Below are 24,907 nucleotides of genomic sequence, written 5' to 3'. Positions count from 1 at the left end.
TCATCACAGTGACACCCAGAGTTCTTGCCCACACACAAGGGTGCACACTTGAATCAGGGTGTCGCACGTTCTGTTTACAGCACAGCATCTCCCACTCTTTCTCTTACACCTGCAAATACACATAAAGATAATCGAGCCAGTCCCACCCAAGCATACACTTCCGTGTGTGCACGCACACGCACACACACACCAGTTACCCAAACAGCCTCACAGAGATACACACGCTGCTCACGGTGTTACCCAGAGTCTCTCTGTCCCACACAGATACATCCCAGCACCACCCAGAATTGGCTTCTCTCCTTCCCTGCTGCGCACCCCCCCCCCCAAATGAGAAGGATGTCCAGGTCAGAACTGCAGCCAATATCTGGAGACTCCCCAACAAAGACACCCATGCCACACTCTTCCAGGCCCCCCTGTCCCCACTCCTCCGTGTGCTGCCTTTGACCCGCCCTGCTCGCCCCTTTCCATACCTCTGCCCTCCCCCACCCCTCGGGCCTCCATCTGGTGGGTCCAGGCAGGCACTCCATCCTCTCTTCCGCAGTCCCCATCCCCCAGCCCTTCCCCATCCTCTCCAAAAGCCCAGAGGCCATCGGCGTCGCTGCAGGCTTTCAGGGGTTGCCATGGCAACAGGGCCTCATCCTAGTCCCCCTGGGGGTGGGCTGAGGACCGGGCCAGCCAGACCGATAAGGGGGTACCAGTTACTGTGGCAACCGTTGTAGGCCTGAGCTCTCCTCTCCTAGAAGGGGGGTGGCGGTGGTGGTGAGTGAATGGTTGCCAAAGCAACCGGGAGCAAGCAGGGACTGGGAAGAGGCAGCTGAGCCCTCTCTCTCCCTGCCTAGGGCTACCGTGGGCATCGCGGAGCACTTAAGCATCATTCTTCCCTCTCCCGGGGTGGTTTTAGGGGAGGGGGATGGAGTGCAGATTATAAAACAGGGTTCCACTCGTTCCCCCAGCTACCCATCATGGCCTGGGGGCCATGCCAGGTACCCAGGCTCACCACGTGGCCCAGGCCCAGTCGGGTGCACTGTCTGGATCTCAGTTTTCCCCTCCCATTAAGTGGAGCCTGTCTCTCAGGAATGTCCCCGTTTGTGTCTGACATGTCTGCCCTCTCCCTCCCTTGCTCAACAGGAACCACAGAACGGGTATGCCTGGTACAGGGCACAGCAGAGGCCTTGAATGCTGTGCACAGCTTTATTGCCGAGAAGGTCCGAGAAATCCCACAAGCAATGACCAAGCCTGAGGTGGTCAACATCCTTCAACCCCAAACCACGATGAACCCTGACAGAGCCAAGCAGGTCAGCTGGGGCAGAGACGGGGTTGCTGTAAAGCTGGTGAGGAGGAGATACACCTCCCCCGCCTCTGGATTACTATGGGGTTCAATGGGATGGCGCCTATAAAAAGTTTACAACCCATTCGTGGTACCATATTATTAGGGAGTCAGCTCTCATTGTGTAGGTAGGGACTTCGGACCTCTTGGAGTCGGTTTGCTTCAGAGAAGGAGTGACGTTTGGGGGAATTTTCGCCCAGTTCCCCCATTTGTCCCTGCTCCTTGGGATTCTGTAGATCCTCTTTCTCTTCCACCTCATCCCATTGTCTCTCTGAGCAACCTGCTTCCCACTTCCTGTTCCCACCGGAAGTGATCTCAGTCACAGCTCAGCCACCTTCAGCAGAGTTTAGAAATGGTCTCGCATACTTCTTCCCCCCCATTAATGATTGTATGTGGGTAGCCACCATTTTGGATAAAGGACCCGTTAGCGAGAGAGGGGGCGGGCCGCTCTCCTACACAGCCCTCTCTAGAAAAGGATGCAAGGGGGAGGACAGCGCCTCTCCGTTGCCTCAGTTACAGGGAAGCGGTGGCGTAGGAGCGTGGCAGGGACCGGGCCAATCGCTTTCCGGGCCTCTCCGGTTGTCATGACGATGGAGCTCCCTGGGCAGGTGGGCTCGCAGCAAGCCCCTCGCAGACATAGTGCGGTCCCGAGCGGGAAGGGAGAGGGGCTCGTCCCGCCGGCTTCGGAAGCGGCGGGTTTTCTCTCCGCGCCTAGCTGCTGTACGCATGCGCACTCGGTGCAACTGGAGCGGACCGCCCGGGGCTGGCGGGCTCGCCACTTGCAAGTGCTCTTTAATGTCTGCCTAACGGCAACGACAGGAGAGGCGGCCTCGGTCAAAGGGATCTGGAATCCCTGGTCCTCTCCTTGACCCGAGGTGGGCAAGACCACGGGCCTAAGTAACCCCCCAAGCTCGTGGGGAAACGGTGGAGCCATGTAGGAGTGCGGAGCGCTCCAAAAAAAAAAACAAAACAAACGATGCGGGCTCCTGGCCTGCACCGTGGCTGCTGTCCTTGGTGCTGAAGCGGCTCTGCTCCTCGGGCCCCCAAGGGGCTTTCGCGAATCCCTTCTCTCCAACAGGCCGCAGTTTACCTCCAGCTTACAGGGAGGCGAAACATCGCTTTTTCTCCCCCGTCCACCTTGGACGTGGCCACAAGGGCCTCTGAATTTATCAAGAGTTTGTGGATGTTGCAGGAAAAATGAGGACAGCAGCACCTGTGCCTGGTCCTTACTCCCCACCCCCTAATCCACAGGGACTCTGAGCTAGGACCACAGGATTTGTCCTCTACGTTCTTACCCGAGGCTCCAAAGAATAAATATGAAGCCTCATGTTTAGGAGTCAAAATTTAAGTTGAATCCTGCTCTGATAAGTCTTAACCTGTGTTACTTTGAGCAAATGACTTGGTTTCTCCATTCCTCATTTTTCTCATCTGTACAGTGGGATTCATTAGGCCGCCTACTTAAGGATGGTGATTAGTTTTCATTGATGTTTGAAAAGTCCTTAGTATGCCTGTCTAATGCATAGAAAGCTCTCAAGAAATGTTAGCTGCTGCTACTGTTATTACTAGATTTTTGAGTCATGAGATAAGTAAACTCTTTTTGCCTTGGAGTCACTGTGTTTCTCTGGACCCTCTTTCCTTCCCTAGGCCTCAGTTTCCCTTTCTGTACACTGTGGTAGCTGGGCCAAATGAGGAATTATACATTGAAATGCCTATGGGATCCAGAAAGGGAACATAAAGATTGAAAACCATGGCCCTCTGAATAGGAAATGGCATCCTGAAAGGAGCTAGCTGCTACTCAGCTCCAGTCAGTATTTTCCCTTTGAGAACATGGGCATCATTGCTGCACATTTTCAGATTTTTCAAAGAAGCCAGAAATTTTTTAAATCCGCTGATTTTTAAAAGTTGACTCAATTCTTAAAATACTACTTGAGCCAAAGAAAACATGGTGATGAACTGGCTATGGCCCAAGGGCTGCCAGTTTGCCACCTCTGGGCTAGACCAGTTGTTCTCAGTCCTGGCTGACATTGAGTCCTCTCAGTAGCTGAAAACGCATATTCTTGGGTCCTGGCCAAGAGCTGCTGAATTAGAATGTCTGGAGATGAGGCCTGGGAATTTGAGCTTGGACTCTGACCTGAGATCAGTTCCTAGCTCTACTACTTACCATCTGTGTGACCTTGAGATCATTACTAACCTCTCTGTGACTTAGTGTCCCACTTTATAAAATGTGATCATAATACCAATCTGGGAGGGTTGTTGCAAAGATTAAATAATATGAAAGTATTTAGAAAAGGGCCTGGGCAAATGATAAGCATGTGTTGGCTGTTACGGTGGTTATTATTACCTGAAAATCTCCACAGGCTTGCACATGGCTGAGAAAGATGGTCTCTGGAGTCTTTCTGGCTCTAGAACTCCTATGATCTGTGACTTAGTGATTCCAAGACTCAAAACATACATTATTCTAAGATTCTACTGTTCTAACATCCTGGAACCCCAGGATTCCATGAGTCTGTGCCTGCAGTTCTCTCTAAGATGCCATGGGCCTACAATTCTGAGTCTATCTCAGAGGCAGCTGCCATTTTCTGAGTATTTCCCACATACCAGGCACTTTACTCATCAAGTCTTCCCAATAACTATATGGACTATGTATGATTATGTCAATGTTGGAGACAAGGAAACTGAGACACAGAGAGGTGACAGCATTTGCCCAAAGTCACACAGTTACTGACTAGCTAGGATTTGAACCCTGCTCTGTTGAAAAAACAACAGCAATGACCCTGCTGCTAGCAGTGGCTCTGTCCTCATCGCCAGCACTGACCGAGTGATCACTGGGGGCAGGCCTCCAGAATCTCAATGAACCTTGAAAAAACATGTGGGTCAGGAAAGATATTCCTCTTTCACAGATGTGGAGAAAGAGGTTCAGAGAAGTGCAGTGACTGTCTTAGGCCACCCAGCTAGAAAGTGGGAGAGGTGGGACTTTTAAAAAACTCTCGCCCTCTTTCCCACATGATTAGCCAGTTGTCTCCAGATCTCTTCTTAGATAATCCATCCTTCCCCCACTGCTCTTAAATCCTACATTACATATTAAATATCTTTTTGCTCTTAGCTCTGGGTTTTGGATATACTGTTCTAGCTCCTTGACTTGTCGGGCTGTTGTTTTTTTCTGGTTATTATTTTTTTCAGTAAGAGCTTTACTAAGATATAATCCACATGCTATAAAGTTCACTATTTTAAAGTGAACGATTCAGTGGTTTTTCAATTCTAAATTTGTGGGTCAATCACCACTAATTCCAGAACTTTTCATCACCCCTGAAATAAACCCCATAACCCTAAGCAATCAACTTCCCACTCCCCCCCTAGTTCCCCAGCCCCCGAGCAACCACTAATCTGCTTTCAGACTCTGTTGCCTATTCATATCATGGAATCATTCAACATGTGGCCTTTTGTATCTGGGTCCTTTCACTTAGCATAGTGTTTTCAAGGTATGTCCATTTATAGCATGCATAAGAAGCTCGTTTTTTATGGCCAAATAATATTCCATTTTATGGATATAGCATTGTGGTTATCCATTCATGCATTCAGTTGATGGACATTGGGTTGACTATTATGAGTAATGCAGCCATGAACATTCGTGTGCGAGTTTTTACACGGATGTTTGCTTTCATATCTCTTAAGCACATACCAAGGGGTGAACTTGCTGGGTGATACGGTAACTCTATGTTTAACGTTTTGAGGAACTGCCAGACTGTTTTTCAGAGCAGCTATACCACAGATGGGGGGTTCAGGTCTGTCCATGCTGGTAACCATGGCAATGACTGTTTATTGAGTACCTACCGTGGATACACATTAATTGCACACTCATATGGCATCCTATGTTTGGCACATAATAGGTGCTCAGCAAATGTTGAATGAATGATGTCATGTCCATGGGAGCCAAGCAGAAGCATCACTAAGGGAAGGAATCCAGGTGTACATCACGTGGTAGCGGTGGGGGCTGTGAGTCACCCGAAGGGCAGCTATGCTCAGTTCTGCTAATTTGCAGCCATGCTTGAATTTCAAGCTCATTATCGCATGCATGGTCTCAGTTAGGCTTCACAATAATCCTGCCAAAGAGGTGTGATTATCCCCATTGCACTAATGAGTCTCAAAGAGGTTAAGTCCCTTGCCCAGCATTAGCAGTGGAACCTGGATCTGAACCTGATCAGGTGACTCCTGAGCCCAAAGCAGCTTTTCTGGGATTTGTCTGCACAGATTGTAAACCGATGGCCTGCCTAGCACATTGGATTGTTTACGCTATACAGTGGTTCTTAGAAACTTTGGAGAAGGTTGCCAACATTTAAAACCTAGGATGTTTTATATTTTACAAATCAGAATTTGCAGTTAATCTAGAAAAGGCAATACTTAGCTGAGTTTAGCTGCACAATGCACAGCATCCACACACATACACACACATATACACACAGCCAGGTGAGTTACGTCTGGCTGCTTCCACACAGTCCTGTTCCTACTTGGTCCTTTGGGCGTATCATTCTTTCATCCATTCATACATTCAGCCAACCTTTGCTGAGCACCTATTGTGTGCCAAACACTCTTCTAGGCATTAAGGACCCACTATATGAATCTCAAATTATTTCAGGGAAAAGAGAAAATAAATAAGTAAAATATATAGGATGTCAAAGAGTGAAAAGCACTATGAAGGAAAATCAAAGAAGAGGGAAAGGGAGTGTTGGGCATATGTATTTTTTTCCTCCTAACTTTTTATTTTGAAAATGTTTACATAATAGTCCATTGAACTCCCTAAACACTGCACTTAGATTCACCAATTGCTGACATTTGTTTTATCACTTTACACATACAAAGACATTGTGTGGGTTTTTTCTAAATCCATTTAATTTTTATTTTTTTTAAAGATTTATTTATTTATTTAATTCTCCCCCCTCCCCCGGTTGTCTGTTCTCTGTGTCTATTTGCTGCGTCTTGTTTCTTTGTCCACTTCTGTTGTAGTCAGCGGCACGGGAAGTGTGGGCGGCACCATTCCTGGGCAGGCTGCACTTTCGCGCTGGGCGGCTCTCCTCACGGGTGCACTCCTTGGGAGTGCATGGGGCTCCCCTACGCGGGGGACACCCCTGCGTGGCAGGGCACTCCTTGTGCGCATCAGCACTGCGCATGGGCCAGCTCCACACGGGTCAAGGAGGCCTGGGGTTTGAACCGCGGACCTCCCATATGGTAGACGGACGCCCTAACCACTGGGCCAAGTCCGTTTCCCTCCAAATCCATTTAAAAAAAAGTGTAGACCCCATGATCCTAGCCACTGGTAACCACTAATCTTTCTATCTCTATGGATTTGCTTATTCTGGCCATTTCATACAGATGGAATCATGCTATATGGAGCTTTTTGTGTCTAGTTTCTTTCACTTAGCATTATGTTTTCTAGGTCCATCATTGTAGCATGCATCAGCACTTCATTTTTTTTTAAAGATGTATTTATTTATTTATCCCCCCACTCCTCGCTGCCTGTTGTCTGCTCTCTGTTTCCATTCGCTGTGTGTTCTTCTGTGTCTGCTTGTATTCTCATTAGGCAGCTCTGGGAACTGATCCTGGGATCTTCTAGAGTGGGAGAGAGGTGCTCATTCTCTTACACCACCTCAGTTCCCTGGTCTGCTGTGTCTCTTTTTGTTGTGTCATCTTGCTGTGCCAGCTCTCCACATGGGCCAGCTCTCCACTTGGGCCAGCTCTTCACGTGGGCCAGCTTGCCTTCAGCAGGAGGCCCTGGGTATCGAACCCTGGTCCTCCTATGTGGTAGATGGAAGTCCAATCACTTGAGCCACATCTGCTTCCCTCATTCATTCTTTTACCAAATAATACTCCCTTTTATGGATATACCACATTTTATGTGTCCCAAAAGATTTTTTTAAAAATAAAGGAGAAATAAAAGGAAAGTGATGTGTTATCAAATAAGACAAATTTCAATATGCAAATACTCTGCTAGGATCTCACTAGAAGAAATAATGAAATGGCCAGCTGCTTGCACCTAAACATAGACTAACCAGAGTGAGACAGCTACCAATGCAAAGTGATCCAGGGTGAAGTACTGGAGACTTAAATGGCACAAGTGGCATGACTACTGATGCCATGATTTTCTAAAATGGTGGACCTATCTTGCTAAAGTTCAGAGTGAAACAAAGTGCAATCCTCCCTTGGTTTACCAGTAGTTGGTGTCTGGAAATTTCAGTAGATCCTAAACCTGTGTAAAAAAACAAACAAAAAAAAAAAAACATACAAAAACTTGGCATATTAGCTTATATCCTGAGGTTCAGTTCTGGGCCCAGAGATTTACAAACAGGTTTAATATTTTTTTTTATTTTGAACCACTTACAAACTTACAAGACAGTTCCAAAAATAATACAAATCCCATACAGAGAACGCCAACATACCCCTATCTTCCCCCCGCCCCCGATGCCCAGATCCACCAATTTTAACATTTTACCACTTTTGCAATATCAGTCTGTCTGTCTATCCAACAATCCATTTTCTGAATACTTAATACTACCAGGTGCATTTCCTAAGAACAAGGATATTCATTTATGTGACCTCCTTAATGGTACTTATCAAATTAAGATATTTAACATTGCTATAAAGCTTACCATCCATATTCCAGTTGTTTCGTATGGCCAAATAATATCCCTTTGAGCCTTTTCTCCTCCACCACTATGTTCCATCTAGGATCATTTACTGCATTTAATTGCCATTGTCTCTTTAGTTGCTCATTCTTGTTCTTTCTCCTTTTCTCCCTCTCTCCCTCTCTCCCTCTCTCTCTCTTTCTTGAGTTGTGGAAGCATATACACAATATAAACTTTCCCATCTCTACCACTTCCAAGCATACCATTAAATGAGATTGATCACATTCACAAAATGGAGGTAGCTTCACCACCTTCCAATACTAAAATTTTCCCATCTCCCCAAATAGAAACCCTACACCCATTATGCATTAACTCATCATTCCCCTGCCACTCAACACTGCCCCCCAGCCCCTGACAACCTGTTCTCTAATTTCTGTCTCTAGGAGCTTGCATGTTCTCTGATAATTTCTTTGTAATTGCCATGGCATTTACCCTAACATCCTAATTCAATAGTAATCTCCTTTTGCTTTGATACCATCCTAACTTTAATAGTATATACAATCTATGTTCCTAGACCGTGTCATCCCACCTTTATGTAGCTCTTGTTAGAAATTGCATTTTTTTTCAAAGATTTATATTTTATTTCTCTCCCCTTCCCCCCCACCCCCAGTTGTCTGCTCTCTGTGTCCTTCTGCTGTGTGTTCCTCTGTGACCGCTTCCATCCTTATCAGCGGCACTGGGAATCTGTGTGTTTTTTTTTGTTGCATCATCTTGCGTCAGCTCTCTGTGTGTGCGGTGCCATTCTCGGGCAGGCTGCACTTTTCTTTCGTGCTGGGCAGCTCTCCTTACGGGGCACACTCCTTGCCCATGGGGCTCCCCTACGTGGAGGACACCATTGCACAGCACGGCACTCCTTGCACGCATCAGCACTGCGCATGGGCCAGCTCCACATGGGTCAAGGAGGCCCGGGTTTGATCCGTGGACCTCCCATGTGGTAGGCGGACGCCCTGTCCATTGGGCCAAATCCTCTTCCCAGAAATTGCATTTTATATATTATGAGTCCAAAACTGGTTTATCATTACATTTTGTGCATTTGTCTTTTAGAACCTGTAGGAAGCAAAAATTGGAGTTACAAGCCAAAAATACAGTAGAACTTGTATTTCTATTGATTCACGTTGTTGCCCTCACTGGAGATCTTTATTTCTTCATGCAGCTTTGATCTGTTGTCTAGGTTCTTTCCTTTCAACTGGCAGAACTCTATTTAGCATCTCTTGGAGGGCCAGTGAGTGGCAATGAACTCCTTCAGCTTTTTTTTTTTTAAGATTTATTTCTTTATTTCTTTATTTAATCCCCCCCTTGCAGCTTGTTCCTTTCTTTGCTGCCTCTTCTCTGTGTCCATTCGCTGCGCTTTTTTTTTTTTCTGTATCTGCTTGTCTCCCTTTTGTTGTGTCATCTTGCTGCACCAGCTCTCTGCGGCTCATGGGCCGTCAGCTCTCCACAGCGTGCAGGCGAGCCTGCCTTCACAAGGAGGCCCCAGGACACAAACCCAGGGCCTCCCATATGTGGACGGGAGCCCAACTGATTGAGTCACAGCCGCTTCCCTCCTTCATCTTTTGTTTGTCTGGAAGTGTCTTTTTTTTTTTTTTTAAAGATTTATTTTTTATTTATTTAATTTCCCTCCCCTCCCCCGGTTGTGTGTTTTCTGTGTCTTTTTGCTGCGTCTCTTGTTTCTTTGTCCGCTTCTGTTGTCGTCAGCGGCACGGGAAGTGTGGGCGGCGCCATTCCTCAGCAGGCTGCTCTCTCCTTCGCGCTGGGCGGCTCTCCTTATGGGTGCACTCCTTGCGCGTGGGGCTCCCCATGCGGGGGACACCCCTGCGTGGCACGGCACCCCCTGCGCGCATCAGCACTGCGCATGGGCCAGCCCCACATGTGTCAAGGAGGCCCGGGGTCTGAACCGCGGACCTCCCATGTGGTAGACGGACGCCCTAACCACTGGGCCAAAGTCCGTTTCCCTGTCTGGAAGTGTCTTGATCCCTCTCTCATTTTTGAAAGACAGATTTGCTGGATACAGAATTTTTGGTTGGCAATTTTTTGTCTTCAGCACTTAAATATGTCATTCCACTGCCTCTTGCTACCATGGATTCTGATGAAAATCTGGAGTTCATCTTGTTGAGGCTCCCCTGTACATGACCTGTTGCTTCTGTCTTGTAGCTTTCAGAATTCTTTTTTTATCATTAGCATTCAGTGGTCTGATTATAATATGTCACAGTGTGGGTCTATATGGGTTTATCCTGTCACATTTTTGAGCATGTTGGATGTCTATATGCAGGTCTTTCATTAAATTTGGGAAGTTTTCTGCCATTATTTCTTTGAATAATCCCTCCACCCCTTTCTTTCTTTTTTCTCCCTCTGGGATTCCCACAATGCTTATATTGGTACACTTGATGGTGTCCCCCAGTTTCCTCAGACTCTGCTTACTTTTCTGCATTCTTTCCTCTTCCTGCTCCTCATACTAGATGATTTCATTTGTCTTCTCTTCAGGTTCACTGATTCTTTCTTCTGCTGGTTCCAATCTGCTGATGAATCCCTCTAGGAATTTTAATTTCTATTACTTTGGTGTTAATTCTGTTTGTTCTTTTTTCATAATTTTCATCACTATTGATATCCTCTTTGTGTTCATCAATTGTTTTCCAGATTTTCTTCAATTCTTGTCCATGTTTTCTTTTTTTTTTAAGATTTATTTATTTATTTATTTGTTTGTTTGTTTGTTTCTCTCCCCTTCCCCCCCCACCCCGGTTGTCTGTTCTGTGTCTATTTGCTGCATCTTCTTTGTCCACTTCTGTTGTCAACGGCATGGGAATCTGTGTTTCTTTTTGTTGCGTCATCTTGTTGTGTCAGTTCTCCGTGTGTGCGGCACCATTCCTGGGCAGGCTGCACTTTCTTTCACGCTGGGCAGCTCTCCTTACGGGGCGCATTCCTTGCGCGTGGGGCTCCCCTACGGGGGGGGACACCTCTGCGTGGCACGGCACTCGCTGCGCGCATCAGCACTGCGCATGGGCCAGCTGCACACGGGTCAAGGAGGCCCGGGATTTGAACTGCGGACCTCCCATGTGGTAGATGGACGCCCTAACCACTGGGCCAAGTCCACCACCTGTCCATGTTTTCCTTCAGCTCTTAAGCATATTTAGAACCATTTTTAAAGATTTATTTATTTATTTATTTTTCCCCATCCCTTGTTGTTTGCACTCACTGTCTGCTCTCTGTGTCCATTCATTGTGTGCTCGTATTTTTTTTAGGAGGTACCAGGAACTGAATACAGGACCTCCCATGTGGGAGAGGAGGCACCAATCACTTGAGCCACCTCCACTCCCCACTTGTGTCTCTCATTGTGTTTCCTTGTTGCATCATCTCACTGCCTCACCTCTTTGTGTCATCTTACTGTCTTGCCTGTCTTCTTTAGGAGGCACAAGGAACTGAACCTGGGCCCTCCCATGTAGTAGGTAGGCACCCAACTGCTTGAGCCACATCTGCTTCCCTAGGGCCTTTTTTTTTTAAGTCTTTGTCTGGTGTGTCCCAGGTCTGGTCATCCTTTATTGATGGTTTCTAATGTTTTAATCTTCCCCTTTGCCTGGGCCATCAATTCCTGTTTCTTAGTGTATTTTGTAACCATTTGTTGAAACCTAGACATTTTGATATTTTAATGTGTTATTGCTGGAATTTAGATCCTGAGGCATCTATCCCTTAAGCTTTTATCCAGCTATTGTTATGACAGATGTTTCCTTAAATGGCAGGAGCTAACAAAAAAAGAAGGGAAAAAAACCTTTCCTAGCCTTTGCAGATTGACTTATGCGAATGCTTTTCTTCAGTTTACCTGTTTGCTTGTTTTTTAATTCATTTATTTTTATTTGTGGTAAAATATACATAACATAAAAATCATTTTAGCCATTTTAAGTGGACAATTCTTTGACAGTAAGTACATTAACAATATTGTATAACTTTTGGCACTATCTATTTCCAGATTATTTTCATCATCCCAAATCAAAATTCGTGCTCATTTAGCAATAACTCCCCATTCTCCTTCCCCCCACCCCTGGTCATAACTACTCTGCTTTTTATCTCTAAGAATTTGTTTATTCTTAAGTAGTTCATAGAAGAGAAATTACAATATTTGTCATTTTGTGTCTGGCTTATTTCACCCATCCATGTTGTAGCATATAGCAGCACTTTACTTCTTTTTAAAGGCTGAATAATATTCCATTGAATGGATAGACCACATTTTTTCAATCCATTCATCTGTTGATGGACACTTGGATTGCTTCTAATTTTTGGCTATTGTGAATAGTGCTGCAGTGAACAATGAAGTACAAATAAATGTCTGAGTGCCTGTTTTCAATTCTTTGGGATATAGCATAGGAGGAGAATTGCCAGGTCATATGGTAACTCTATGCTTAAATTTCTGAGGAAATGCCAAACTGTTTTCCACAGTGGCTGCGGCATTTTACATTCCCACCAAAAATATATGAGGGTTCCTATTTCTTCATATCCTCATCAATACTTGTTACTTTCAGTTTTTTTAAATAATAGTTATCCCAGAGACTGTGAAATGGTATATCATTGTAGTTTTAATTTGCATTTCTTTCATGGTTAATGATGTTAAGCATGTTTTCATAAGCTTACTGGCCATTTGAATATCTTCTTTGGATAAATGTCTATTCAAATCATTGGCCCATTTTAAAAATTAGGCTATTTGTCCATTTTATCTGTTGTTTTTTTTTCTCGTTGCTTGTGCTTTTGGTGTTAATCTAAAAATCCATTGCCTATTACAAGGTCCTGAAGATGTTTCCCTGTCTTGTTTTAATAGGAGTTTTATAGTATCAGCTCCCACATTTAGATTGTTGATCCATTTTGAATTGATTTTTATATATAGTGAGAGGTAGGAGTCCACATTCATTGTTTTACATGTGGATTTCCAGGTGTCCCAGTACCATTTATTGAAGAGAATATTCTTTCCCCATGAATGGATTTATTGAAAATCAACTGGCCATAGATATGTGGATTTATCTCCAGACTTTAAGTTCTATTCCATTGGTCTATATGTCTATTCTTATCTTATCACACTGTTTTAACTACTGTAGCTTTGTAGTAAGTTTTTTTAAATCAGGAAGTATGAGTCCTCCAATTTTGTAATTTTTTTTCAAGATTATTTTCACCATTAGGAGACTCTTGCAATTTCACAAATTTGTGGATCAAGTCTTCCAATCTATGAATATGGGATGCTTTCCATTTACTTAGGTCATCTTTAATTTCTTTCAGCAGTGTTTTATAGTTTTCACTCAACATATCTTTCACCCCCTAGGTTAACATTATTCCTAGGTATTTTTATTCTTTTAGATGCTATTGTGAATGGAATTATTTTCTGGATTTCATTTTCAGATTGTTCGTTACTGGTGTATAGAAACCCAACTTATTTCTGTGCATTTATCTTGTATCCTGCAACTTTGCTGAATTCATTTATTAATTTGAGTAGCTTTCTTATGGGTTCTTCGGGATTTTTTATTTATACGTTCATGTCATCTGCAAATAGGGCTAATCTGAGTTCTTCCTTTCCAGTTTGAATGCCTTTTATTTCTTTCTCTTGCTTGATTGCTCTGGCTAGAACTTCCAGTACAATGTTAAATAACAGTGGTGACAGTGAGCATCCTTGTCTTGTTCTTGATCTTAGGAGAAAAGCTTTCAATCTTCACCATTGAGTATATTATTTGCTTTGGGTTTTTCACAAATGGCCTTTAACATGTTGAGAAAGTTCCTTCTATTCCTAGTTTTTCTGAGTGCTTTTATCATGAAAAGATGTTGGATTTGGTCAAATAACTTTTTTGTATCAATTAAGATGATCATGTGGGTTTTTTTCTTCTATTGTATTAATGTGGTAGATTACATTGGTTGATTTCATGTTGAACCATCCTTGCATTCATGGAATAACTCTCACTTGGTCATGGTATGTAATTCTTTTATTTTTATTTTTTTTTAAAGATTTATTTATTTATTTAATTCCCCTCCCCTCCCCCGGTTGTCTGTTTTCTGTGTCTTTTTGCTGCGTCTTGTTTCTTTGTCCGCTTCTGTTGTCGTCAGCGGCACAGGAAGTGTGGGTGGCGCCATTCCTCGGCAGGCTGCTCCCTCCTTCACGCTGGGCGGCTCTCCTTATGGGTACACTCCTTGCGCGTGGGGCTCCCCTACACGGGGGACACCCCTGTGTAGCATGGCACTCCTTGCGCGCATCAGCACTGCGCACGGGCCAGCTCCACACGGGTCAAGGAGGCCCGGGGCTTGAACCGCGGACCTCCCATGTGGTAGACAGACGCCCTAACCACTGGGCCAAAGTCCGTTTCCCTGTAATCCTTTTAATATACTATTGGATTTGGTTTGCCAGTATTTTGTTGAGGATTTTTGCTTCTGTATTCATAAGGTATATTGATGTGCAATTTTCTTTCCTTGTGCTGTCTTTATCTGGCTTTGCTATTAGGGTAATTTTGGCCTCATAGAATGAGTTAGGAAATAGTCCGTATAATAAGTTTATGGAATAGCTCGAGGCCAAAGCTGAGGGGCATCCCTGGTCTTTTCTGTTGTCTAGAGCATGCACTTGGGGCCCTAGGAATTCTCTCCTTTACCCAGATACAAATGTCCCCTCTTCCCTAGTAAACAGTTTCCTGGTGGTCCTGGGAACTGCACTGTATGCCTTACAGCCAGCAATCCCATGCCACAGGCAACACAACTTTCCCCAGTGTCCTACAGAAGAGCTCTGTGAGCTGCTTTCTGCATGCTGGGCAAGTTCTGAAGCCCTGAGTTCCTCAGGCCACCACCAGACAGATTGGGCCAGGCATACAGGCTCCCATTATGTGCACAAGGTTATTCTGCTCCCTCCAGAATTGGGACCAGGGATCCACACTAGGAGCAGGGCTGGCTCCCTGCCAAGGGGTGGAGGAGGGGCCAGCCAGGGTGCCAGGAGATCCTACTGCTTTTAGGTAGCCTTTTTCTGGATTTGGCGCTAACCCCATTACTGCGGTCCTTTAACTGTTTTCTGGAACTTTGAGAAAGATGTATGTGCCAGCTCTTGATGGTTGTTCAAAGCTTCTGCGGGAGAATGGAGCCCTGAATCATCTTACTCTGCCATCTTGATAAGGGCAAGGCGTCTAGAAACAGGTTTTTCACCAACATGAATGACCAGTGAGACAAATAAAAGTCTCGCAGAACATAGGATGGATCTTTGTTATGAAGGCCTGACTCTCAAATTGTGGGGTGCAGACACGTGGCCCTGGCCCCTGCCTGCCCACATCGGCCCCTTGGTCACTGTGACACCCAGAACCATACCCACAAAGTTCCCAGGGCCCCAGGTCCTTCCTTGGCGCTGGAAAAGAGAGGCAGATGTGAGAGCTTCAACTGAGGGGAGATAGAAAAAACTCACAAGGACAGAATTTATTTTTTTAAAGATTTATTTTATTTATTTCGTGGGAGAGTGGGAGAGAGGTGATTGCTCTCTTATGCCACCTCAGCTCTCTTGTGCCACCTCAGCTCCTCTTCTACTACGTCTTCTTATTCTCTCTCCTCTGTGTCTCTTGTTGCATCATCTTGCTGCGTGCTGGCCAGCACTCCTATGTGGGGTGGCTTTCCCGCGTGAGGCGACATTCCCCCCCACAGGGTGGCTCTCCTGCTCAGGGCTGCATTCTCGCATGCGCAGGCACTCCTTGTGTGCCAGCTGGTCATGTGGGCCAGCTTGCCCTCACCAGGAGGCCCTGGGCAGTGAACCCTGGACCTCCTAGATGGTAGACAGGAGCCCAATTGGTTGAGCCATATCCATTTCCCAGAAGGAGGGTATTTAAATGTAGAAGTGCTCTTGGAGATATGAAAGCAGATACTTGGTTCTGAAGTAGCCCTACCAGAATGAAGATTGGTCAGATGTGCTGCTGCTCAGCCAGGAGAGGGCTAAAGCATGACTGCTCTGTGGCTGGGAAGGGGGAATGTCGACATGACCAGTTTTCTCATTCTTGTGAGGTCTTCTAACCTCCGCCTTCTCAGGTTTCGGGTTTTACATTACCTCCATTTTACAGATAAGACAGCACAGAAATGTAGTGAGGAGCCCAGGTCATAGGGCGGGCAGTGCGATGCATCGGGGTCCAAGACGCTGGATTTCCACTCTCTCTCACTGTCGGGCTGACCTGGAAGCAAGTCCCTGCAGCTGTGAGGCCTCAAGCCCTTCATCTATAAAGTGTGACTGATGATGCTTCCTTCTGGGCCTGAGAGTCAGGGTACTTAAGGATACAGATGTCTGGGGCACCAGAGCAGGCATGGAGCAGCTTCCTGGGGGGCCCCACCGGGTCAGGTGCTGGATGGAAGGAGGTACCAGGGGCGTGGGGCAGGGTGGCCGACAGGCTACCAAGGGAACGTGGAATACTGGCTACTTACTTCCAGCTAACCTGGCAGTATTTCAAGGTCTTAAGCGCCTGTAGGCCCATCCCGGTGCATTCCGAGGGGTTCTGCTGGGCCTGCTTTTGGACAGCGGAGAACAGGGGAGAGAAACAACCTCAGACCGCCAGCCCTGGGCTAAATGCCAGCCTCCAGCCTCCCTCCCCCACCCTAAAGACCTCCCTCTCGCTCCCCACCGCAGGCCAAGCTCATCGTCCCCAACAGCACGGCGGGCCTGATCATCGGCAAGGGGGGCGCGACGGTGAAGGCCGTGATGGAACAGTCGGGGGCCTGGGTGCAGCTGTCCCAGAAGCCGGAGGGCATCAACCTGCAGGAGCGCGTGGTGACGGTCAGCGGGGAGCCCGAGCAGGTGCACAAGGCCGTGAGCGCCATCGTGCAGAAGGTCCAGGAGGACCCGCAGAGCAGCAGCTGCCTCAACATCAGCTACGCCAACGTGGCCGGCCCCGTGGCCAACTCCAACCCCACCGGCTCGCCCTACGCCAGCCCGGCCGACGTGCTGCCCGCGGCCGCCGCCGCCTCCGCCGCCGCCGCCTCGGGGCTGCTGGGCCCCGCGGGCCTGGCGGGCGTGGGCGCCTTCCCCGCCGCGCTGCCCGCCTTCTCGGGCACCGACCTGCTGGCCATCAGCACGGCGCTCAACACGCTGGCCAGCTACGGCTACAACACCAACTCCCTGGGCCTCGGCCTCAACTCGGCCGCCGCCTCCGGCGTGCTGGCCGCCGTGGCCGCCGGCGCCAACCCCGCGGCCGCCGCGGCCGCCAACCTGCTGGCGTCGTACGCGGGCGAGGCGGGCGCCGGGCCGGCAGGAGGCGCCGCGCCGCCGCCGCCGCCGCCGCCCGGCGCGCTGGGCTCCTTCGCCCTGGCCGCGGCCGCCAACGGCTACCTGGGCGCGGGCGCGGGCGGCGGCGCGGGCGGCGGGGGCGGCCCGCTGGTGGCCGCGGCGGCCGCGGCGGGGGCGGCCGGCGGCTTCCTGACGGCGGAGAAGCTGGCGGCCGAGAGCGCCAAGGAGCTGGTGGAGATCGCGGTGCCTGAGAACCTGGTGGGAGCCATCCTGGGCAAGGGGGGCAAGACGTTGGTGGAGTACCAGGAGCTGACGGGCGCCCGCATCCAGATCTCCAAGAAGGGCGAGTTCCTGCCAGGCACGCGGAACCGGCGGGTCACCATCACGGGCAGCCCTGCGGCCACGCAAGCCGCCCAATACCTCATCAGCCAGCGGGTCACCTACGAGCAGGGGGTGAGGGCCTCAAACCCCCAGAAAGTGGGATGAGGCCCGTGGTGTGTGCTCCCGCCCTCCCCCCCGCCCTCCTCCTCCTCCTCTCCCTCCTTCCGCCCGATGCCTGACCTCTGCTCGGTGCCGTCCTGCCGCTGGTGGGCTGGGGCTGGGGTAGGCCTGATCGCACCCCGCTTCTGGTAGTCATAGGCAGGATTGAATGGGGCCCGGGAAGGGCGCAGCAGCTCCCTCTCCGGCCCTGAGCTGACCCCTCCTCCCTCCCTCCCTGCGCTTGGCTGGGCCTGACCTTCCTCTCCCAGGGCCCAGGTCTGTGTGATATCTGTATATATTGCATTTTGTTGATTTTAATAGAAAACAAAGCGTTATTTTCTCTTTCTTTCCCTCCTTTTTTTTTTTTTTTTCCGGTAAGGATTTTTTTTTTTTTTTCCATTTTAAGTTTTTTTTTTTTGTCTCCATATGGGAGAAGGGGAGGGAGCCTCTGGGTCTCCTGGATTGAGGGGCCTCCCGGAAAACACAACACCCCTCCTCTCCTGCCTTCAGTTCCAGATCTGAGGGAAGTGATGGAAGCAAAGGCAGCAGAGGAGTCTGAGCTGAAACGGGGGCATTTGGAGCAGGGACCCCAAAGTTCCCAGGGTTTCTCAGCTACTCTCTCCCCCCACCAGGGCTGCCCCCTGCCCCCAGGTGGGAATTTTCACTCTTTTGTTGTCAAGTTGTCTTGGTGGGGGGTGGGGTGCTGCTGGGCATGAGGCCAGGCCTGGACTCTTGTGAGAGACTGGAGCAATTCCCTGCGGCCTTTCCTAGAGTAACGGGAATGTGGGTCCCTGTTGTGATCTCACTAAGAGTCAAGTGCTTTCCGGGTTGCTTCTGGCATTCCCGATGAGGCCACGGGAAGCAGTTGTCTGGAAGTCCCTTCCTGTGATGTCTCAATGAGCCCTTCCCCCGAAGGTCACTCCTGTGAGATCACAGGGGCATGTACTTCCTGTGGTGCCTCAAGGTCACTTCCTGTGATGTCATTGGGATGCAGCATTCCTGTCTGTCTTGGGCAGTAGCCAATCTCTGATCCTCCTTCTCCACCCACACCCTTCATTGATGGATCGTTGGCTTGGGGTGGGGGGGCATCTTCCCAGAAGGAGAATAAGGGGTTGGGGACTTGGATCCAATCTGGAAAAAGGTCATCTCCGTTCCAACATACTAAGTGTGCGGACCCCTCCTGGCAGGGAGGGATGGGCGATCAAGCCAGGAGAAAAAATAGTTAAAGACCCCCCACTCCCTCCCTTGCCGTTTGTGCATGCTTGTGTCTGCGTGCTTTGTTTCATTGAGTCTGGTGAGCCAAGGGAGAGGGGGCTCTGTCGGGCGGCCGGGCTTGGCAGAGGGTGCAGTGAGCTGTGGTAGGGTCCGTTGGGCCAGAATGGTCGTGTGGTCTGCTGAAGTCGATGGGCTTGGTGGCTTGTGGCAAGCTGGTGTACTTTGGTAGTACCTGATGGATTGGAATGTTCTGGTGCAGCTCACCGTGGACTTTGAGGAGCTAGAATGTTTTGATGGGCTCCGACCAGCCAGGCAGCCCTGAGTTCCTTCGGGAGTTGCTCCTTGAGCAGGACAGCTGTGGTCATGCTCTAAGGACCTGGGGGCCAGCTGAGATTTCGGGCCCCGACAACCCTATGGATTTAGGATACCTGAGACCCATCTCTACCCTCTTTCATCTTCCCTCCCTCCCCCCCACGTGGAGACCACTGCACTTTCTCCAACCCAAAGCAGGGCCCCCAGCGCCCTGGTTCCATCATCAGCATCTCTGGGAGAGGGGCACCCCATGCCCACCCTCTCCCCCATTTGTTCCCCTCCTCGGTCTTCCAGACCCTTCTTTTCTCCATGGCTTTGGGAAGAATTTGGCCTCCTCATCTCTCTCCAAAACAAGGAGAGAAGAAAAGCCACAGAGACAATTCCCACCCCTAAAGCCGGGGAGACCCCTGCCCCTCGCTAGAGGGTCACCCCTAAATCAAAATGTGAAAATCCCTAGAAAGCAATAGCCCTCAAAGTACCTTGCACTGAATTCCTCACCCCAGCCCCTCCACCCCATGGGAAGCTGTAGCCTGGGCACCAAGGTGACTTTTTCTGTGCCCTCTCCATCTCCAGGGTGGGGGGCAGGCCCCACTTCCCTCTCCCCCTTGCCCCACCTCCCATCGCTGCTGCCCCAACGCCTAATCCTGAGACTGACCCCGGAAAGAGATCTGAGTGCCAAAATAATGCTTGATGCAATTTTGTACATATCTTCTGCAGTTGGGGGCTCTTGGGGTCAGAGGTGAGGGTCACCTGTGGGCCATTGCTCCCCTCTACCTCTCAAAAGACCTCACAGTATTTCACAGTAGCTCCATCCACCCATGGGTATTGCAGCATCTGGCTGGAATAGCCCCCTTGAGCCCCCCAGGCCCCCAGGAGGAGGGGAAGGAGCCAGGGAGAGGTGAAGCAAGGTCTGGGGGCAGGGAGGTGGAAGTTGAAAGAGCTCATTTGTCTATCATTTGCATCTTCAGCTGCCCCCAGCTTGGCAGCTGCTTTCTGTGGACCTATTCGGCCAGAGTCGGGATCCCCATCAGAGGGTCCAGTACTCTGTCTCACACAGACACATCTCTGGAGGCTGGGCCTCCTGAAAAATGTTCCCTTGGGGTGTCTGTGTGACAAGCCCCTCCCGATTCACATTTCTCGGGGCATCCCCTACCCCACCAGCCAGGGTCATCAGAAAGAGAGTTTGCTAGCTCAGTGAGCAGCACTCACCATGTGGGTGGGTGGGGAGCCACACACCCCTTTCATTATTTTACCCTGGGAAACTATTTTACCCTTGAAAGTCCCTTCTGCAACCTGACCTCAATCTTCTGTGCTGCAGTTTGTCCAGAGGGGACACATGGGGGATCAGGGGTAGGACTTATTGAAAACCCCATCGCTTTCTTTTCTGTTTTTCTCTTTCCCTGTGAACCATTCAGATCAGAGAGATTCTGTGTGACCTCCTTGCATCCTGCTCTCCAGCATCCGTTTGGTGCTTAATAAGTGCTCGCTACATTGAATTGTCTCCCTCTTCCTTCCCAATGGCCCTCCAGCTTCCAACACCTCCCCCACCGTCGCCATCTTCCTTTCTCGGGCCTCTCACGGCTTTGTATTTTTCCCTCCCTGTGTCTCCCAGTGTTACCTGTCCTGTCTCTCTCTTTGTCTGTCGGTCTTTCCCCTCCTCAACTCTCTCTTCCCCCAATTCCCCACTGATTAAAAGAAAAAAGTGCCAAACTTCCTTGGAACTGAGCCGCTGCGGGGGTAGAGGACCTCGGCTAGAGGGGAGGAAACGGGCCACCTCTCTTTGAAGAGGCCCTTACGAGGCATTGAACAAGTCTGCGGACACTTAGCTAACCTGGGTCCCCCTTATCCCTCCCACCCCGAGTTTTTCTTAGAATCTTTGTAAGAAAAAAAGAAAAAAAAAAAGAAAAAAACTCTCCTCTTCAGCTAATCCTACCCTTTTGGATCTCCCAAATTCCACCAGCCAGAGAGAACCCTACTTGCCTCCTTCTGGCAAATTATAGAAACTGGGGAGGGGGAGACATGCTCCACCCCGTCCTCTGCTGGCCCAAGGGTGGTGCCAGCTGGCTGTGAGAGAAGGACCTCAAAGCACTTATGAGAAGGGGTTCATTGTGCCAAATTCACCTCCTTCGTCCCCTGTGTAGGAGGCTCTGAGCCAACCTGCCCCAGCCACTGGAATCTGCCCTGTCCCAGCCATCTCTGCACGGGCAAGGAGGCTTCACTGCAATAATTAGGATGGGGCTGGCATCAGAAGGCAGAGATAGTGCCATCTTCATCTGCCCTGCCCCTGCAAGCTGGGGGGACCCCAAGTGGAGCTTAGCGAGAGTCGATTTAGAGACGGTGAGGTTGGGCACCCATACTTGGAACAATCGGGCACCACTGTTCTCGGAGTGCTCCTCCTCCCCCTCCTGGCCCGCAGGCCCCTGGACATCCCCTTGTTTTGTTTCTCCTCCTAGTCCTCCATCCTACACCCTCCTTCCTACCTTTTCCCTCCATCTGTGGCCAACTGTTTGGGAAGTGAGAGGCGCTTCCCCTGCATTGAGGATTGCTGTTTGGCGAAACGGATTCCAGGTGGCGAGCGTCTGAGCGGTGGGAAAAGCGCCCCCACCCCTCGGTGTCCCCGCGGTGGCCGCGGGGCGGCCCGCGCGGCAGCCGGGCCGGCTCTCGGGAAAGCCTGGACTGGATGTCGCGATGGGGAGAACGGGATCGCGACACCCATTCGGTGGTTCGGGCCCCGCGGACCCCCAGCCCCGCGCTGGCGACTCGGCGCCGGTGGTGGAGGAGGGGTCTCTCCCTAGCGCCGCCGTCCGTGTGTCCTGTAGGTCGTCCTCCGCCAGTCGCGACAGGGATCGCGGGGAGGTAGAGGAGGAACATTTCTGCGGGGGGGGGTGGGGGGTGGCGGCGGAGGCTGCTGGTTTTTAACCCCTTCTCAGCCAGTCCAGGACACTCTGGCCTCCCAGAGATAATGGGGGGGGACCGCCTACCCCCTCCCCCACCCTCTTCTTCCCACCCCCACCCCCCACCAAAACCACCAACCTCTCATCTTCTAAGTGACTCCATCACCACCGGCCACCACCGGGACCTGCGGCCTCATTGCTCCAGCCCGCCCCACTCGACAGACTCGCTCATCGAACTCTTTTTGATTAACCTTTTCTGTGTTCATCCCACGGAAAACTGTGTGTCCGGGGCGGGGGAGGGGGGAAGGGGGGAGGCGAGGGGCAGTAGCTACCTTTCCTCCATCTCCTCCCACCGCCCATGCCTCCCCACCCACACCCCATCCCACGCCCCACCCAACCTCCCCGCCCTGGGGAGCGAGATCCTCTATAAATAGCTCTGCTGTTTGGCTTTGACCCTTTAAAAGGCGGGGCCAGGGGCGTGGCCTCCCCCACGTGGAGCGGTCACTCGGGCCCCGCTGGCCCCGTGTCCCCGCACTCCCCACCCCTCATTGTAAATAGTCACTTTTGTACTGGGTTTGAGCCAGGGGAGGTGGGGAGTCATTTTTTTTTCTTTGTGTTGGCATCTCAGACCACTGGAGGCATGGCCCACATCCCGGTTCGATTTGGGAGAATCCCAAGGTGTGTTCCTTTACTTGCCCCCAGGGCTAATCAGTATTAATCCTCGAGGGATGGGGTGCGGCCCGGCAGGGAGGTGAGAGAGGTGCGGAATGGTTTTGCCCGGCAGGATGACTCAGTTTTCCCCACCCACAAAATGGGCTCGTTCTCCAAGTTCCCTCAGGAGCGCCCGGTGGACGGTGGCGGAGCCTGAGGGGCTGGCAGCTCTCTAACCCCCTGCCTCTTTTAGAGACAGGGTAGGAGAAGAATGGGTTCGTGTGGGGGCCGGCGGGCTGCCCTTAAACGGGCCTCTCCCTGGCCTGTTTCTCTCCAGGCGAGCAGGGAGGGGGAGAGGACATCAAGGGTCCCTTGGGCATCCTCATTCCTTCGATTCAGAAGGCCCCTGCCTGCCCCATTCCTTTCCCAGGCCCCAGACCACCGGCCATGCGGCCATGCCTCCAGTGCCTCCATTCAAACTCCTCTAACCGATTCCTTCCATCCTCTGCGACCAGAGACGCCGCCCACCTCCCCCACCACCTCCAGAAGCTCCTGGCTGGGGCCCACCGCCCTCTCCTCCCCCCCTCCCCCCATCGCCATGCCTGGGCCACGCCCACCCCCAGTGTCCGTCCTGTGATCTAGTGCACCATGTATTAGCTTCCATGGCCCCCCACCCCGGCCCCCACCACGCACCCCCTTTCCCCTCTCCCCCCCCCCTCGGCGACTTCACCTTTTTTTGCCGCGATAAACGCCATCTCAGCATCTATGTCTAATGTTGTCTTTTTTGCTTGACATCACACACTCCTTCTTAACCCATCCCCTTCCCTCTCCTTCCTCCCCACACCTCCACCCTCATCCTCTATTCTTTCCCTCTTTCCCCCAGGGCTCTGGGCATTTAGGGGAGGCGGGTGGGAGGACCTCCGAGAAGGGGAGGAGGGGAGGGTGGTCTGTTCTCTCTGGACTGGGCGACCCCCCCACAGCAAGCAGTGGGTCTGGGGGTCAAGGGCTCCGGTCTAGCTACTGGGGCCCCAATAGCCAATCAGGAACATTGACCCCCATGTCACCACACACACAAACCAGGAACCCCCCACCCCACCACTCTTGGACAAACATCCCCGCATGCAGCCTTGCAAATACACAGACCCAAGCAGGGTCAGTTTAACCCCGTGTCAAGGTTTGGAGTCAGGTAAGATCCCTGTTCTCCTCTCAGTGCTGCCACCTTCCTGCTGTGTAACCCGAAGACTCTGCGCCCCCCTGAGCCTCCATCTCCCCATCGTCAAATGGGGATAACACACACAATACTCCAGCCTCAGATGCTTTATGTTCGGATTCAACAGCACCATTTGCCTTTTAAAAGAGTTTTATTAAGCACCTACTAGGCATTAGGCACTGTTCTAGGCGCTAGAGATGCAGCAATTAACAAAACAGACCCAAATCTCTCTGCCTTCATGGAACTTGTTCTACTGGAATCTGGAAATTCTTTTCTTTCTGTTTCTTTTTTTTAAATAACAACAACAAGAAGTAAGACAGTCTTCCTAGCACGGAACCCAGCATATGGGTCTAAAAACAATTCAGGGGTCGCGGGCCATCAGCCAGCAGGCAGGTCCGGCGCACACAGAACCTCATTTGGCCTGAACAGTGTTTTGTGGAATTTGGTGCCAACATTGGGAGATGTCTCCTGAAAATCTGGGTTTCTCGAGCTCCTTTTTCGAAAATCACTTGTGGCATCTCTAGGGGGCGATGGCCACCTGGCCGTCACTGGCTGGCGTGGGGCAGCCACTGCCCATCACCCGGCCCATCATCTGTGTTTCACACCTGGTCCCTGGAGGCAGGTGAGTCTGCAACCCCTGCAGGAAATGGCCTTACATTTAAGAGGTGCCAGGGACACAGCTGGGCAGGTGAGGTGCCCAAGCAGAAGGAAGGGGGAAGTTCAGAGGTGGAGAGACAGAAGAGGCAGGCAGAGGCTGCGCAGGACCGGGTAGACACTGTTTCGTTTGTGGCCTCGGGCACGTCGCTTCCCCCTTCTGCATCTCAGTCTCCACATCTGAAAACCTCCATCACAGCTGCACCTGCCTTGTGGAATATGCCAGAAGAATTCCCACAAGCAGCTCACCCTGACACGGAGGCAATGCTCAGCCCACTGTGGTCACTCAAG

General features: G+C 50.3%; 1 protein-coding gene and 1 long non-coding RNA gene across 2 annotated transcripts in view; one reads left to right on the top strand and one right to left on the bottom strand.

Moving 5' to 3' along the window:
* The window catches only part of NOVA2 (NOVA alternative splicing regulator 2), a 30,498-nt gene extending 12,483 nt beyond the window's left edge, over positions 1-18,015 (top strand). The window contains exons 3-4 of the mRNA XM_058280460.2: positions 1,129-1,295; positions 16,604-18,015. Of these exons, the coding sequence (XP_058136443.2) occupies positions 1,129-1,295; positions 16,604-17,686 (1,250 nt within the window). The 3' untranslated portion in view covers positions 17,687-18,015. The remainder of the gene's footprint in view (positions 1-1,128; positions 1,296-16,603) is intronic.
* On the bottom strand, positions 15,414-17,092 carry LOC139436882 (uncharacterized). The gene is made up of 2 exons (XR_011646380.1): positions 17,033-17,092; positions 15,414-16,729 (listed from the first exon to the last, which is right to left on the bottom strand). It is a non-coding gene; the product is annotated as an uncharacterized lncRNA (long non-coding RNA).
* Positions 18,016-24,907: the final 6,892 nt, after the last annotated feature.

The sequence above is a fragment of the Dasypus novemcinctus genome, chromosome 18 (genome assembly GCF_030445035.2).
Source record: "Dasypus novemcinctus isolate mDasNov1 chromosome 18, mDasNov1.1.hap2, whole genome shotgun sequence".
Classification (NCBI taxonomy): Eukaryota; Metazoa; Chordata; class Mammalia; order Cingulata; family Dasypodidae; genus Dasypus; species Dasypus novemcinctus.
This window is presented reverse-complemented; position numbering and strand designations above follow the sequence as displayed.